The sequence below is a fragment of the Ictidomys tridecemlineatus genome, chromosome 5, assembly GCF_052094955.1.
Source record: "Ictidomys tridecemlineatus isolate mIctTri1 chromosome 5, mIctTri1.hap1, whole genome shotgun sequence".
Taxonomy (NCBI): Eukaryota; Metazoa; Chordata; class Mammalia; order Rodentia; family Sciuridae; genus Ictidomys; species Ictidomys tridecemlineatus.
In genome coordinates, this window is record NC_135481.1 from 98,317,433 (window position 1) to 98,330,594 (window position 13,162).

At 38.7% G+C, this 13,162-nt stretch overlaps 1 protein-coding gene across 22 annotated transcripts in view; it reads left to right on the forward strand.

The window, feature by feature from the left end:
• Ttll5 (tubulin tyrosine ligase like 5) overlaps positions 1-13,162 on the forward strand; it is a 260,216-nt gene that overhangs the window by 170,771 nt on the left and 76,283 nt on the right. For all 22 annotated transcript variants that reach the window (XR_005729960.2, XM_040276119.2, XM_040276121.2 and 19 more), the window contains one exon: positions 12,812-13,007. Coding sequence is in view for 21 of the 22 variants with exons in the window: in XM_040276119.2 (XP_040132053.1) it covers positions 12,812-13,007 (196 nt within the window). In the remaining variant the exon portion in view is untranslated. The remainder of the gene's footprint in view (positions 1-12,811; positions 13,008-13,162) is intronic.

The following is a 13,162-nucleotide window of genomic DNA, read 5'->3' on the forward strand; positions in this document are numbered from 1 at the left end:
AGGAGTCAAGCTTTCTTATTTTCTCTATTGAATTGCTGTGTCCAAAGAAGAGCAGTTCATATGATTGCTAATTCCTGATTTATGTTTCTAGTGTTTGTGGTAGTGGTTCAGTGGATAATTTAATGTGCAAAGCAGGAGCTCATATACTGGGAAAGGAAGGGAAGAGAGAGAGATAAATTAGATGCAGAATATATCATTAAGCTGACAATTTCAGGCCCAAATCTAATAGATTAGCAAACCAATGGTTTGGCAGGCCTTAGAGAGGGAGAAGGGAATCACTTAAACATAGCATTGATTAATGAAAAAAATAAGTCTTGCTAGACTAACCTCATTTGCCTTCATGATAGAATTACTTAAGTGAGAGAAGATCAGGCAACTAAAAAAGAATGACTGTAACTGAGTTTCAGCAAGACATAATGAAATCTTGTGAGCACAAGAGAGAAAAGTGAATAATGCTATCATTAAGAATATTTGTTAACTAAATGAGTATCTATAGCCAAACCATGAATCAGTGTAACTTTGGGAAGTAAGTTCCTGTCATTGGCTCACTAGTTCACCATTTTTATTGATGAATTCATTTATCCATTCATATTTATTTAGGTGCCTACCATTTGTTGGACACTCCTGAATCTAGAAGAGACATGAATCCTATTTTCAGATGATAAGAAGTGGGATTTTCATGATATAATAAAAACTTTGGATGACATCAGGTTTGAAGTAATTTAAAGACTAGAATGATCAATCTTAAGAAAAAACATGACCTTTCCACATGGGTTCAAAAACTCAAGTGTGAAGAAGGCTTAAGTGTTGAGCTTAAGGGTTTAGTAAGTGTTATAGAGACTAACAATGGAATAAGAACTGTCAAACCCGAATATTATCATGTGGGAAAATGTTTGCAGCTATCACTAGATGAAAAAAAAAAAAAGCAGGTTATACGGCAGATAACTCAGAATCACTCTATGCATCAGAATGTTGACAAATGTTTATAGTAGGCTTCTTTAGTTGTTGGGTCATGCATGACTTTTGTTCTAGAATTTTTTTCTGTTTCTCAGGTTTAAGGCATTGAGAATACATTGTTTTTGTTCCTTAAAAAATCACTTTTGTTTTTCATTTTGCAGACGTGGAAGGGGTGTGGCCACTGCTGGTAGTTTAGGCTTGGGTTTGGGGAGGAGGAGAAGGAGTGTGATGATCCCTCTCAGTCCTCAGTGCTCCAGGGCCCCAGTAGTTGGCCCTCCCTATGATGAATGTCTTTAGTAAACCCACACTTACCTGCAGGAGCCAGAACCCTGCCTGAGTTTATTCTCCAGCTGGCTTGGCTGATAGCAGTAGGCCTCCACCATTGAGTCCCCTCCTGCAGGGCTGCAGCACCACACTGTCCCTGGCAGGTGAGAATGGCAAGTGAACTTTGCCCTCCTGATCACACATCCTGGATCCATTCGTTTCACTCCCCTCTCTTATTACCCTGGTTACCCCACATGGACACAGTACTTGGTAGGGGATCATAAAAACTTCTTTGCCTCTCTTCTTTCTAGGAAGTAACAGAACTGCTCACCTCTGTTCCTTACTGTCTTCACTCCCACTCCAACCAAAGGTTTGGTTTCACTTTCCATAGGAAGAATGTTAACAGTAGCTAACATTACACATGCCAGCGTTGTAATAGATGCTTTACAGCATTATCACATTTAATCCTGTGGCCAGCCTGTGAGAGGTGGGGTTGACGGTTATTCCCATCTCACAGCTGAGGAAACCAAGGTATAGAGAGGTTAAATATGTTGCTCTTAGTGTACAGCCAGGATTTGAACCTAGCAGTCTTGTTCCAGATCCCAGCTCTAGGTCACTATGATGCTGCCTCCCAGTCTGGTTTGGTCCAGTTACGAACTCATGATGTGGCTCCAGGGCTGAAAGCCTCCACTGCTCCAGATTTCTCTCACTAACCCTGGCTTTGGTTTTCATGCAAACAAGGTCATATTCACACATTTGCACACACAGGCTCACCCTCTCACTCCCTTTCTCCCCTCCCTCCCTCCGCTCCCCTCTCCCCCCCCCTTTTTGGATTATTTATTTAATCCTTTCCCAAGAGCCTTTCATCCTCTCAAGTAAGCAAAATATTTCAAGTTTTTTAAAGTCTTTTTATCCTGTTGTCAAGCAATAAGATCAGCTAGCACTGATAATTTCATATAGGTCTGTGCTTTTGACCTAATATTATATATCAAGTTCAAGTTCACATAGCTTTTCCAGATCATTTCTGAGCTTTTCAGTATTTCTAATACTGTCTCATGCTTTAACTCTTCCTGAAGAAGAACAATCTCAATACAACTCCACAGATTCAATATAGAAAAAGGTAGAGTATGCCCTTGTCTTAAGGAACAGAGTCAAAAGTTAAAAAAAAAAAAATTAGTTTCTTCACTATGCCTAAAGAGGTCATTTTAAAATGAAATTCCAATACACAGATTCTCTAAGAACCAAAGTATCTGTCACCATGAGCATGAACTCTTGGCAGGTCTGTCTAACTCATTCCTCTTAAATAATGTAAGGTACAAATTTTGTTTGCCTAGAAAGCCAGGCTCACAGTCAACAGTTAACAACGGTTATTAACATTACGTTTACTTTGTGATTTACCTTATAAATTATGACTTGTTAGTACATGATTTTAGTGTTATTAAATGCAATTTGACTTTTACTTTTTTCACTAAGGAGAGTGGTTCTCAATCATTTATTGAATGCATTTTATAAGCAGTTTTGTTTTTTCTTCACAGTGCCTACACTGTGTGATCCTAACACTGTGAACTTGACCATCATGACCGCTGCACTGTTTTCTAACTACCTAAAATGTTAGCGACTCTCTTCTACCTTCTTAGGACTTTCCATGTCACATCCTCAGGTTCAGTTTTTCAAAACCAACTTTTCTCCTTTTCATCTCATAGTGCTCACTTAACCATTGTCACTTGCTTATGTTCCCCTAACTTCTGCAGAACAGGCCAGATTGTTTCATTTTTTAGACTAACATGATTTTTTTTTTTTAAAGAGAGAGTGAGAGAGGAGAGAGAGAGAGAGAATTTTTTTAATAGTTATTTTTTAGTTCTCAGCGGACACAACATCTTTGTTGGTATGTGGTGCTGAGGATCGAACCCGGGCCACACGCACACCAGGCGAGCGTGCTACCGCTTGAGCCACATCCCCAGCCCGACTAACATGATTTTCATCACTGTCATATAGGCCACTTCACCTTGACTTTCACATAACCCTTGTCCTCCTAGGTTTAAGCCCCTGTGTACATGCCGTGTATTCCCAAACCCTTTCATTACTGACGTTAGTCGTCCAAAACATGAGCTTCTAGAGAGTAGCTCCTAAGTGTGTTTCTCCTCGGTATTCCCTAAGCACCTAGGAACAGTATCCAGTAAATGTGGGTTCAGTTGTGCTGAAATGAAACAACTCCTCAGGTATAGGATCCCAGTATTGCAAGGTATACACAAAGGTACTATCATAGCTAAAATCTGGAAAGTAAAGTAACATATGCACAGAACAGGAAATAATAACTAAGGTCTCAATGAAAGATAAATGAAAATGTTATAACTTTTTTCTTGCATATTTGTCTTTTTAAATTAAAGTTTAATAACATAAACTAAAAATACATATATTTCAAGTGTTCGATTTGATGCATTTTGACAATTTTATATGTCTACATAACCGCCATTAACATAATACATCGAGCATTTCCACCACACTTCAGAACTCCCTTATGTCTCTTCCTGGTCAATACTGCTTCTTTGTACAGTAATCCTCTCCTGACTTCTCTCACCATGTGTTCGTTTTGCCTATTCTTTGGACTTCATGTAAAGGGAATCATACCGTGTTTACTTTTTTGTGTCTGCCTTCTTTCATTCAACACGTTTCTGACAGTCATTTTTTTTTTTTTTTGCTTACATTAGTAGTTCATTCCTTTTCCTTGAGTAGTATTACACTGTGTGAATAGACCAGTTTGTTTATCTTTTCTAATAATGAGCATTAGGATTGGTTCCAATTTTTTACAATTCTAAAGACGTATTCAATGAAAATGCTGGTATAACTTTTTTCCTCTGATATTGGGAATTGAACTCAGGGATGCTTTACCACTATCTCCAGCCCTTTTTATTCTTTTTTTTTTTTTTTTAATTTGAGACAGGATCGTACTAAATTGCTCAGATTCCTTGAACATGCAGTTCTCCTGCCTCATCTCCAAGTAGCTGGGATTACAGGTGTGGCCCAGCTATAGTTGTTTTGTTTTGTTTTGTTTTTGTAGCCATATTTTTAGGTCCTTTAGGTAATAACCTAGAAGTAGTATAATAACAAATAGTTTTCTGAAACAATCATATTATTTTATACCCTTACCTGTAGTGTATAAGAGTTATAGTCATTCCTCATGATCACCAGCATTTGGTGTTCAGTCCATTTGATTTAGACTTCTTAGTGGATACATGATGGTATTTGTATTTCCCTGATGACTATTGATGTTGAGAACTTCTTATGTGCTTATTGGACATTTATTTATTTTCTTTTGTAAAATGTCTCTTCAAATCTTGTACATATGTTTAAACTGTGTTGTCATTACTAAAACCAACAATTAACAATAAGAACTTATTTATACTTCTTCTATCACATGTATGTATTGCTTGTGTATGGCCTGCTTATTAATTTTTTAGTGACATTTTATAATGTGCAGAAATGTTTTTATTGTTGCTGGGTTGGGTTTGGTTTGGTTTGGTTTTGTGCTGGGGATCCAACCCAGGACCTTCTGCATCCCAGGCACGTGTTCTATCACTGAGCTACACCCTCATCCCAGAATGTTTAATTTTAATGAAGTGCAGTTTATCACTTTTTTCTTTGATGAGTAGAACTTTTTGTGTTGTGTTTAAGAAATCTTTTCCGGCTCCAAGGTTACAAAGACATTCTCACATATTTTCTTCTAGACACTTTATGACACTAGCTTTTATGTTGAAAGGTCAGTGGTCTGCCTCAAATTTTGTTTGTTTATGGAGTGAAATTGTGTTGAGTATCATTTTTTTTCTTTTTAGTACTTGGAGCCTTTCTGACTTTATAACTACTACTACTCTATTGACAACTGTATTGTGCTAACTTTGCAATACAGGATCCTCTGCCCATGAACAGCTAAGTTTGTTTTCTAAATACCACCTCTGAAAACTGTAGTGCTCTGGCAACATCAGTGGAATTATTGAGTTGGAGAGAATAGTAACAACAGTAGTGTTAGCAGGGGTAGTACTTTTTTGAAGTACTTCCTATTGGTTAGCACTTTCACTTGTATCAGGTACTATTATCATATCTCCTTTTTGCAGATGAGGAAAGTTTAAGAATTAAAAAAAAAAAGCACAGAGAAGCTACATGTGATAAAGGCTTCCATGCACAGGAGCCTTCTCTGCTTATTTTCTTTTTATCCATTTGGTGTTTATGATTATGATCCAGCCCCAGCTGCCCTGGGAGGCATTTGTAATGGAACAGTATTTATTCCATGCAAAATCATTCTAAGTTTGTCCTTGGAAATACCCCCAAAAGCCAACAGAGATCCCTACCACATTATAATGTTTCTCTAATCTAACGGGCTTCCTTATTCTGGCCAGCACCTTTCTACTGCCCATGAAAGTCCCTCTGTCATCTTAGGATTTATAGCACTTCCTGTGTGCCAAGACTACTTCTTTCAGGATTGAGAATTGATTAACAAAGAAAATATAACCTCTGGTGTCCATTGGAATAGATGGAATTCTTTCTTATTAAAAAAAAAAAAATTAGTAAGGTTCTAGGTGGATCTGCAATCCCAGCTACTCAAGAGGCTGAGGCAGGAAGATAAAAAGTTTAAGGCCAGTCTCAGCAACTTAGTGAGACTCTGTCTCAAAATTTAAAAAGAACTAGGGATGCAATTCAGTGATAGAGGAACCCTGAGTTCAGTTCCTACTATCAAACGAAGAAAAAGAAATAGTAAGATTTTCCCCAGAGAGCACATCTTTCATAGCCTTATAACAGAAGCACCATTGGCATTTTGAACAATACTCATTTTTCTTAAACAGGACTGTTCCTTGCATTTCTAGATATTTAATGTCCTTGACTTGCATTAATTAAATATCAGTAATATCCTCCCACCTGTAGGCATGGAGTTCCAAACCCAATCAAGTGGGGCAAGGGCATCTGTGTACATGGTAGCTCCTGTTTGGTGGGGACTGGGTGGACTAAGCTGGGGAAGTAGATGGCAGAATCACACTCTGTGTACCATTGTCACCATTCTCTATCTCACCCCCTTCCTTCCACTTTTGTGAGATCACAACCCTCACAGAAAATTTTGATGCTGAAAGCATGTCTATATGGGAAGTCCAGCCACATGCTGAGGAGATTTTGCACTTTGTAGATTCTCTCTGTGTTCCCTCAAATTGATAATCAGGAGGCTGAGGAAAGAGGATTACAAGTTCAAAGCCAGCCTCAGCAAGTTAGTGAGGCCCTAAGCAACTTAGCAAGACCTTGTCTCAAAATAAAAGGGGCTGGGGATGTGGCTTAGTGGTTAAGCACCCCTGGGTTTAATCCAAAGTATCAAAATAAAAACCTTCAGGTACTAGAAATCAGGAAAAGCCCAGGTTATAATACACATCGCCTCCTGTGTCAGTCATTGTAATGTTTGTATAGTGTAATCCCCAAGGTTTATGCTTTTAGTGTGAGATACCATGACCCAAGTAACCCCACTGCAATTCAAAACAAGCAGGTTTCTGAAACATTTTTTCTAAAATCAAGAATGAAACCAGGATGTCTACTCTTAACCTCTTTTTTTAAATAGAGTCCTGAAAACTTTAGAGCAATCAGTCAAGGGAAGGAAATAAAAGGGATAAAAATAGGAAAGGAGTATGTTAAATTATTGTGGGTGATGTGATTCTATACCTAGAAAGCCTTAAAAAGTCCACCAAAATTTCTTAGAAATGAAAAACTTAGCAAAATATCAGGATACAAAAATCAATATACAAAAATAGTAGCTTTCTTATACACCAATAGTGAACTTTCAGAGAAAGAAACCAGGGAAACACTCCCATTCACTGTAGACTCAAAGAATTGAAACAACCAAACAAAAAACCGTAAGAATAAACCTAACCAAGGAGGTGAAAGATCTCTACAATGAAAATTATAAAACATTGAAGAAGACACTGGAAGATGGAAGGGCCTCCCATGTTCATGGATAGGCAGAATTCATGTTGTTAAATTGCCCATATCACCAAAAGCAATCTGCAGATTCACTGCAGATCCCATCAGAATACCAATGACATTCCTCACAGAACTAGGAATAAAACAATCCTAAACTTCATATGGAAACAGAAGAGACCCCAGATAGCCAAAGCAACTCAATGCTTAGAAACATTGCAAAATCTGATTTCACAATATATTGTAGAGCCATTGTAACAAAATAGCATAGTGTTGGCATAAAAATAGACACACAGACCAATAAAATGAAACACCTGCAACCACCTGATTCTCAACACAGGTGCCCAAAATCTTCTTCAACAGATGGTTCTGGGAAAACTGGACATCCACCTGTAAAAGACCAAAACTAGATCTTGAGCCTTATCCTGTGTAAAAATCAACTAAGAATACATCAAAGACCTTAATGTAAGATTTGAAACTACCAGAAGCAAACAGGGGATATTGTTATAGGCAGCGATTTCCTGAGTAGGACTCTAATAGCTCAGGAATTAATAGTAAGAATTGACAAGGAGGAGAGTACATCAAACTAAAAAGTTTCTTCACAGCAAATGAAACAGTCAACAGAGTGAAGAGATATCCTACAGAATGGGAAAAATCTCAGCCATCTTATTCATCTGACAGAGGATTCTTATCCAGAACATGCAAAGAATCAAAAAAGTTAATACCAGAAGAACAAGTAATCCAATAAGAAGTGGGCAAATGAACTGAACTGACCTTTCTTAAAAGAAGTAGTACATCTGGCCACAGTAAATATATGAGAATGCACGATATCTTTAGCCTTCAGGGAAACGCAAATCAGAATTACACTGAAGCACACAATGAAACACGCCTGTAATCCCAGTTACTTGGGAGGCTGAAGCAGGAGGATCACAATTCAAGGCCAGCCTGGGTAACTTAGCAAAGCTCTGTCTCAAAAAATAAAAGGACTAGAAATGAAGCTACGTGGTAGAGTGCCACTGGGTTCAGTACTGCAAGGAAAAGAAAGGCACATTGAGATTCAATATCATACCAGTCAGAATGGCTATTATCAAGAAAACAACAAAAAATGCTGGAACCCTTATATGCTATTGATGGGAATGTTAAATTAGTACAGCCACTATGGAAAACAGTACGGGGATCCTCAAAAAATGAAAAGTAGATCTGCTAAATGATCTAGCCAACCTGGTCATACAGAAGGAATCAAGTTGGTATAAAGAAAAGAGACCCACCCCAAAAGAGGCTCTTATTTATTGTGGCACTATTCACAATGGCCAAGTAGTGGAGTTAGTCTAGATGCCCATCAACAGATGAACAGATAATGAAAATGCTACTTATATACACAATGGAGTACTATTCAGCCATAAAAATAATCTAAATTTTATCATTTACAGGAAAATGAATGAGCCTGGAAATCATCACCAAACCCAGAAAGAGAACAATTATATATTTTCTTTCTTATGTGCAATCTTAACAAGAAAAAGACAGTATAATAGTAGAAGAGGGATTTTTAAGGAAGGGGACTGGGAAAGGGCCAGTAGAGACATATAATCAAAGCACATTATATGCATTCATGGAAATGTCAGGGTCAAACCCGTTAGTTTATACACTTAATATGCACTAAAAATTAAACTTTAAAATTTTTAAATAAAAAAAAAAAGCAATCAAGTTTCTTAGGTACTTATTACATTACACAACTAAGCATCCCTTACCTCCACCAAGTATAGCACTATAAAAATTCCTGCCTGTTTGCTAAAAGCCTCTACTTGCTTGAGAAACTTCCTTTTGTGATTTGGAGACAAAGCTTAAGTTACTGATGAGATTAAAAACAGATTTCATTATAAAAGTTTATGATGTTCCAGTCTGTTCAGTGTGTACAGTTGGAAGAACACTTTGCCTATCCAAAGTCCCTTATTTGATCTTCTCTTGCCCACTCTCCTGCCCACTGTACATCCGTAGACCCCTGCCTCTGTTCATATAGCTGAGAACCTGTCCATGATCATCCTCAGCCCGGGGACCTAGTTACAGGCTCCCATTTCTAATTTGTACTGAGAAGGCATTGAAGTGAATGCCTCCTGGGAATGCTTCTTATTAAAACTTTTTAGTATTAGTTGTAGATGGACACAATACCTTTATTTTATTTGTTTATTTATATGTGGTGCTGAGGATCAAACCCAGGGCCTCACTCGTGGGGGGCAAGCGCTCTACCACCGAGCCCCAGCCCCAGCCCCTCAGTCTGCTTCTTTTAACTTCAGTAACTTCTGTTCCTTCAGAAATGAGAAAAGAGGTAATAGGTTCCTCTGGCTCCTCCCTTCCTAACCATGTTTCACTCCCACTCGACACTCTACATGGTGAAGGTTATACTTGATTAATATACTTAGGCGCTTAATTGTGTTCCATCACTGGTCACCACATTTTTTCATACCTCCAGAAGCCCCTTAGGAAAGGTGACTTCTAGCATGCACATTGAGACACTTCCAGAGCATCACAGAAGATCACATGCCAAATTAATGAATGAACTCTGAGCTTTTTGGTTCTGTTTCCCAAGAAGACTAGCTAATAGAATGTAATTGAGCAACGTAAATGTGGGAGTCAGACTGAGCATCCCAGCCCTGAGAAAAGGATGTGGTGGCATATCAGAGGTAACATTATATAAACCCTTTCCTGGGTATTTGGAAATCTCTTTGACAGAAGTTGGGAAACCAAAGCACAGACCTGAAATTACCAAGTTATGGAGGAAGGCCACTGGCAGAGAGTAGCACAGAGTCCTGGGCTCAGCAGACAGACTGGGCTCCTCCCACAATGCTCTGAGCTGCGGGTCAGGTCTCAGAGAACTCGAGTTGCATTACCTTACCCCAGCGTTGATATACCTCTAGCATCAAAACAATCATTAATGCCAAAGGAGAGAATAAGAGTTGTTTATTTATGTATTTAATGGTACTGGGAATTGAACCCAAGGGCCTGGTGCATGCTAAGCATGCACTGTATCCCTGAGCTATACCCAGCCCCAATAATACAACGTTTTAAATCACTGGAAACAATTCTCTCAAATAAGACACACTCTCATTTCTCTAAGCCCAGGTTTGGTCTAAGGTTGTTCATTATGAGAATCTTTATAATGTTTCTTCTCTATACACTTTTCTGGTCACTGTAACTCAAAAAGGAAAAATATATGTGTATATAGAGAGAGTAGTTAAAGTTCAAACCTGGGTGTAGTGGCACACACCTGCATCCCAACAACTTGGGAAGCTGAGGCACAAAAATTGCAAGTTTGAGGCCAGCCTCCGAAACTTAGCAAGGCTCTAAGCAACTTAATGAGACCCCATCCCAAAATTTAAAAAATAAAAATAAAAAGGACTGGGGATGTGGCTCAGTGGTAAAGTATCTCTGAGTTCAATCCCAAGTACCAAAAAAGAAAGAAAGCAAAAAGGGGGTCCAGAGAAGAGTAACGAAGTGTTAAGGAGGTTCAAGTTTCATCCAAATAGTCACAGGGGTTGGGGATATAGTGCTTGCCTCGCATGTCCAAAGTCCTATGTTCAATCCCCACCAAAAAAAAAAAAAAAAAAAAAAAAAAAAGTCTAAATAGGGTTGTTGTCAAAATAAATGGGGACTAAATAAATAAATAAACCATCCTGTATTAAACTACATATAACAAAGTTTTTCACTGTAACCACTTAAGTGTACAGCTCAGTGGCATTCACTGCGTTGACACTTAAGCAATCATCACCATCCATCCATCTCCAGATATTTTTCTTTATCCAAAACTGAAGCTCTGTAGTCACTAAGCAAGAATTCCTCATTCCCTTGCCCTTGAGACCACCACTCTACTTTGTTTCTAGTCTGTCTACCTCATATTGGTAGAATCATATAGTATTTATCCTTTTGCTCCTGAGTTATTTCCCGCGTTCACGTGACATGGTGTCTTCAAGGTTCATCCATGTTATTGCATGCTGCTTGTGTCAGAATTTCCTTTCTTTTTTCTATTTTTTAAATTTTTTTCTTTTTGCAGTGCTGGGGATTGAACCCAGGCCTCATGTTTGCTGGGAAAGTGCTCTACCACTGAGCTAAAAAGTCTCTCCTTCCTTTTTAAAGCCATTTAATATCCCAATGTATGTACATTTTATTCTTTTTTAAAAATATCTTTATTTCTTAGTTGTAGTTGGACACAAAACCTTTGTTTTTATTTATTTATTTATTTTTATGTGGTGCTGAGGATCGAACCCAAGGCCCTGCACACGCTAGGAGAGCACTCTACCTCTGAGCCACAACCCCAGCCTGAACATTTTATTCTTTACCCATCTGTTGATGGATGTTGAAGTTGTTTTTACTTTTTGACTTTGTGAATAATGCTTTAAATATTGGTGTACAGTTCTCTGGTTTGATTTAAATTCATTTGGATATGTATAGAAGTAGAATTACTGAATCAGTGATTTTATGTTATTTGATTTTTTGTGTAGCGCTGAGGATATGAAATTGCTGGGTCATATGGGAATCTCGTGTTCCTTTTTGAGGAACCACAGTGACTACACCAATTTACATTTCCACCAGCAATGCTTAGAAGATCCAGCTTTCCATATTCTCTCTAGAACTTGTTGTTTTCTGTTTTTCTTTTTGTTTTGTTTTTGTTTTGTCTTAATAATAACTGTGCTAGTGGGTATAAAGTGGTATAAATGGGGACTTTTCTACCTGGAAGAAATAGACTGGGGGGGATACAGGTGCGTAGAGTTGTGAATACTTCTGCCTGTATGTACAGATGTGGTCACCAGAATCTAGGAATTTAGAATTTGGGCAAGAACCAATGAAACTCCAAGTCATGTACAATCACAAGAATGGGATCCTAATTAGAATAAGTTATGCTCCATGCATGTATAATATGTCAAAATACTGTCATGTCTATCTAAAAAGAACAAATAGAAAAAACAATCTGGGCAAGGAATACAGGCAGAGTAATAAATGGTGTAGTGTAGGTACTGACCAGTCAAGAAGACCACCAGCCCCTTGCCTTCCTCATGTGTATAGGCTGAAGGTCAGCCTGGATGGGACCATACTGGGCTATACTGTGGTTAATTTGAAATGATGGAAAAAGTGACTTCTCACTCCAGTTATGTTGTCTCATGATGGGAACACAAGCTCAGATAGAAATAGCTTCTAGAATAAGTTTGGATACTTCACAAATGGGTGGTTAAAAATTTAAGAATTCTGTGTAATTTACCTCTTTACTTTTGAAGTTAACAGAGATGACTGTGCCTCTGTTTTTACCTTAGTTAGGAATTTGAAGCTCTCTGGACTCTTCTTGGAGGTCCTTGTGGCAATCACAGGGGAATGAAATTACTATTTCAGTTATTTAGCATTCAGCAAATATTTACAGTCCGCTCCTGCGCCAGGCCTGGCGATAAGTGCTAAGAATAGGATGGGGAGTTAAGCAACCCCTGCCCTTGTCCTTGTGGAACCATGGTCAAGTGGAGGAGTCAGATAACTGGTCACACAAAGAGATTGGTAATTTCAACTGCATCTGACTCTGAAAGGAGAAATACTTGAGACACTTCTCTCTTTCCCCTTGGATTGTTCACCCAGCCACTCAAAGAAATCTGCTTTCTTTTCTCTTCAGGAGCCTCCAAACAGGTGGCTTTGCCTGGGAGGGCGAGGTGGAGAACAACGCGTATAGCAAGGCTACCGGGGTGGCTCCCCAACACAAGTACCACCCCACAGCAGGCAGCTACCAGCTGCATTTTGCTCTCCAGCAACTGGAACAACAGAAACTTCAGTCCCGGCAGCTTCTGGACCAGAGTCGAGCCCGGCACCAGGTAATTCAAGATGAGCCCTTCCATGTGCTGTCTCTTCCTTCTATTGGTAAAAAAAAAAAAAAAAAAAAAAATGCGTGAACGGGCTGCGTAGAGTTAACGTCCTGAAAGGTTTCCAAAGCAGCTGGCGCAGATGATTTGTAGGGAGTCTCCTCTCA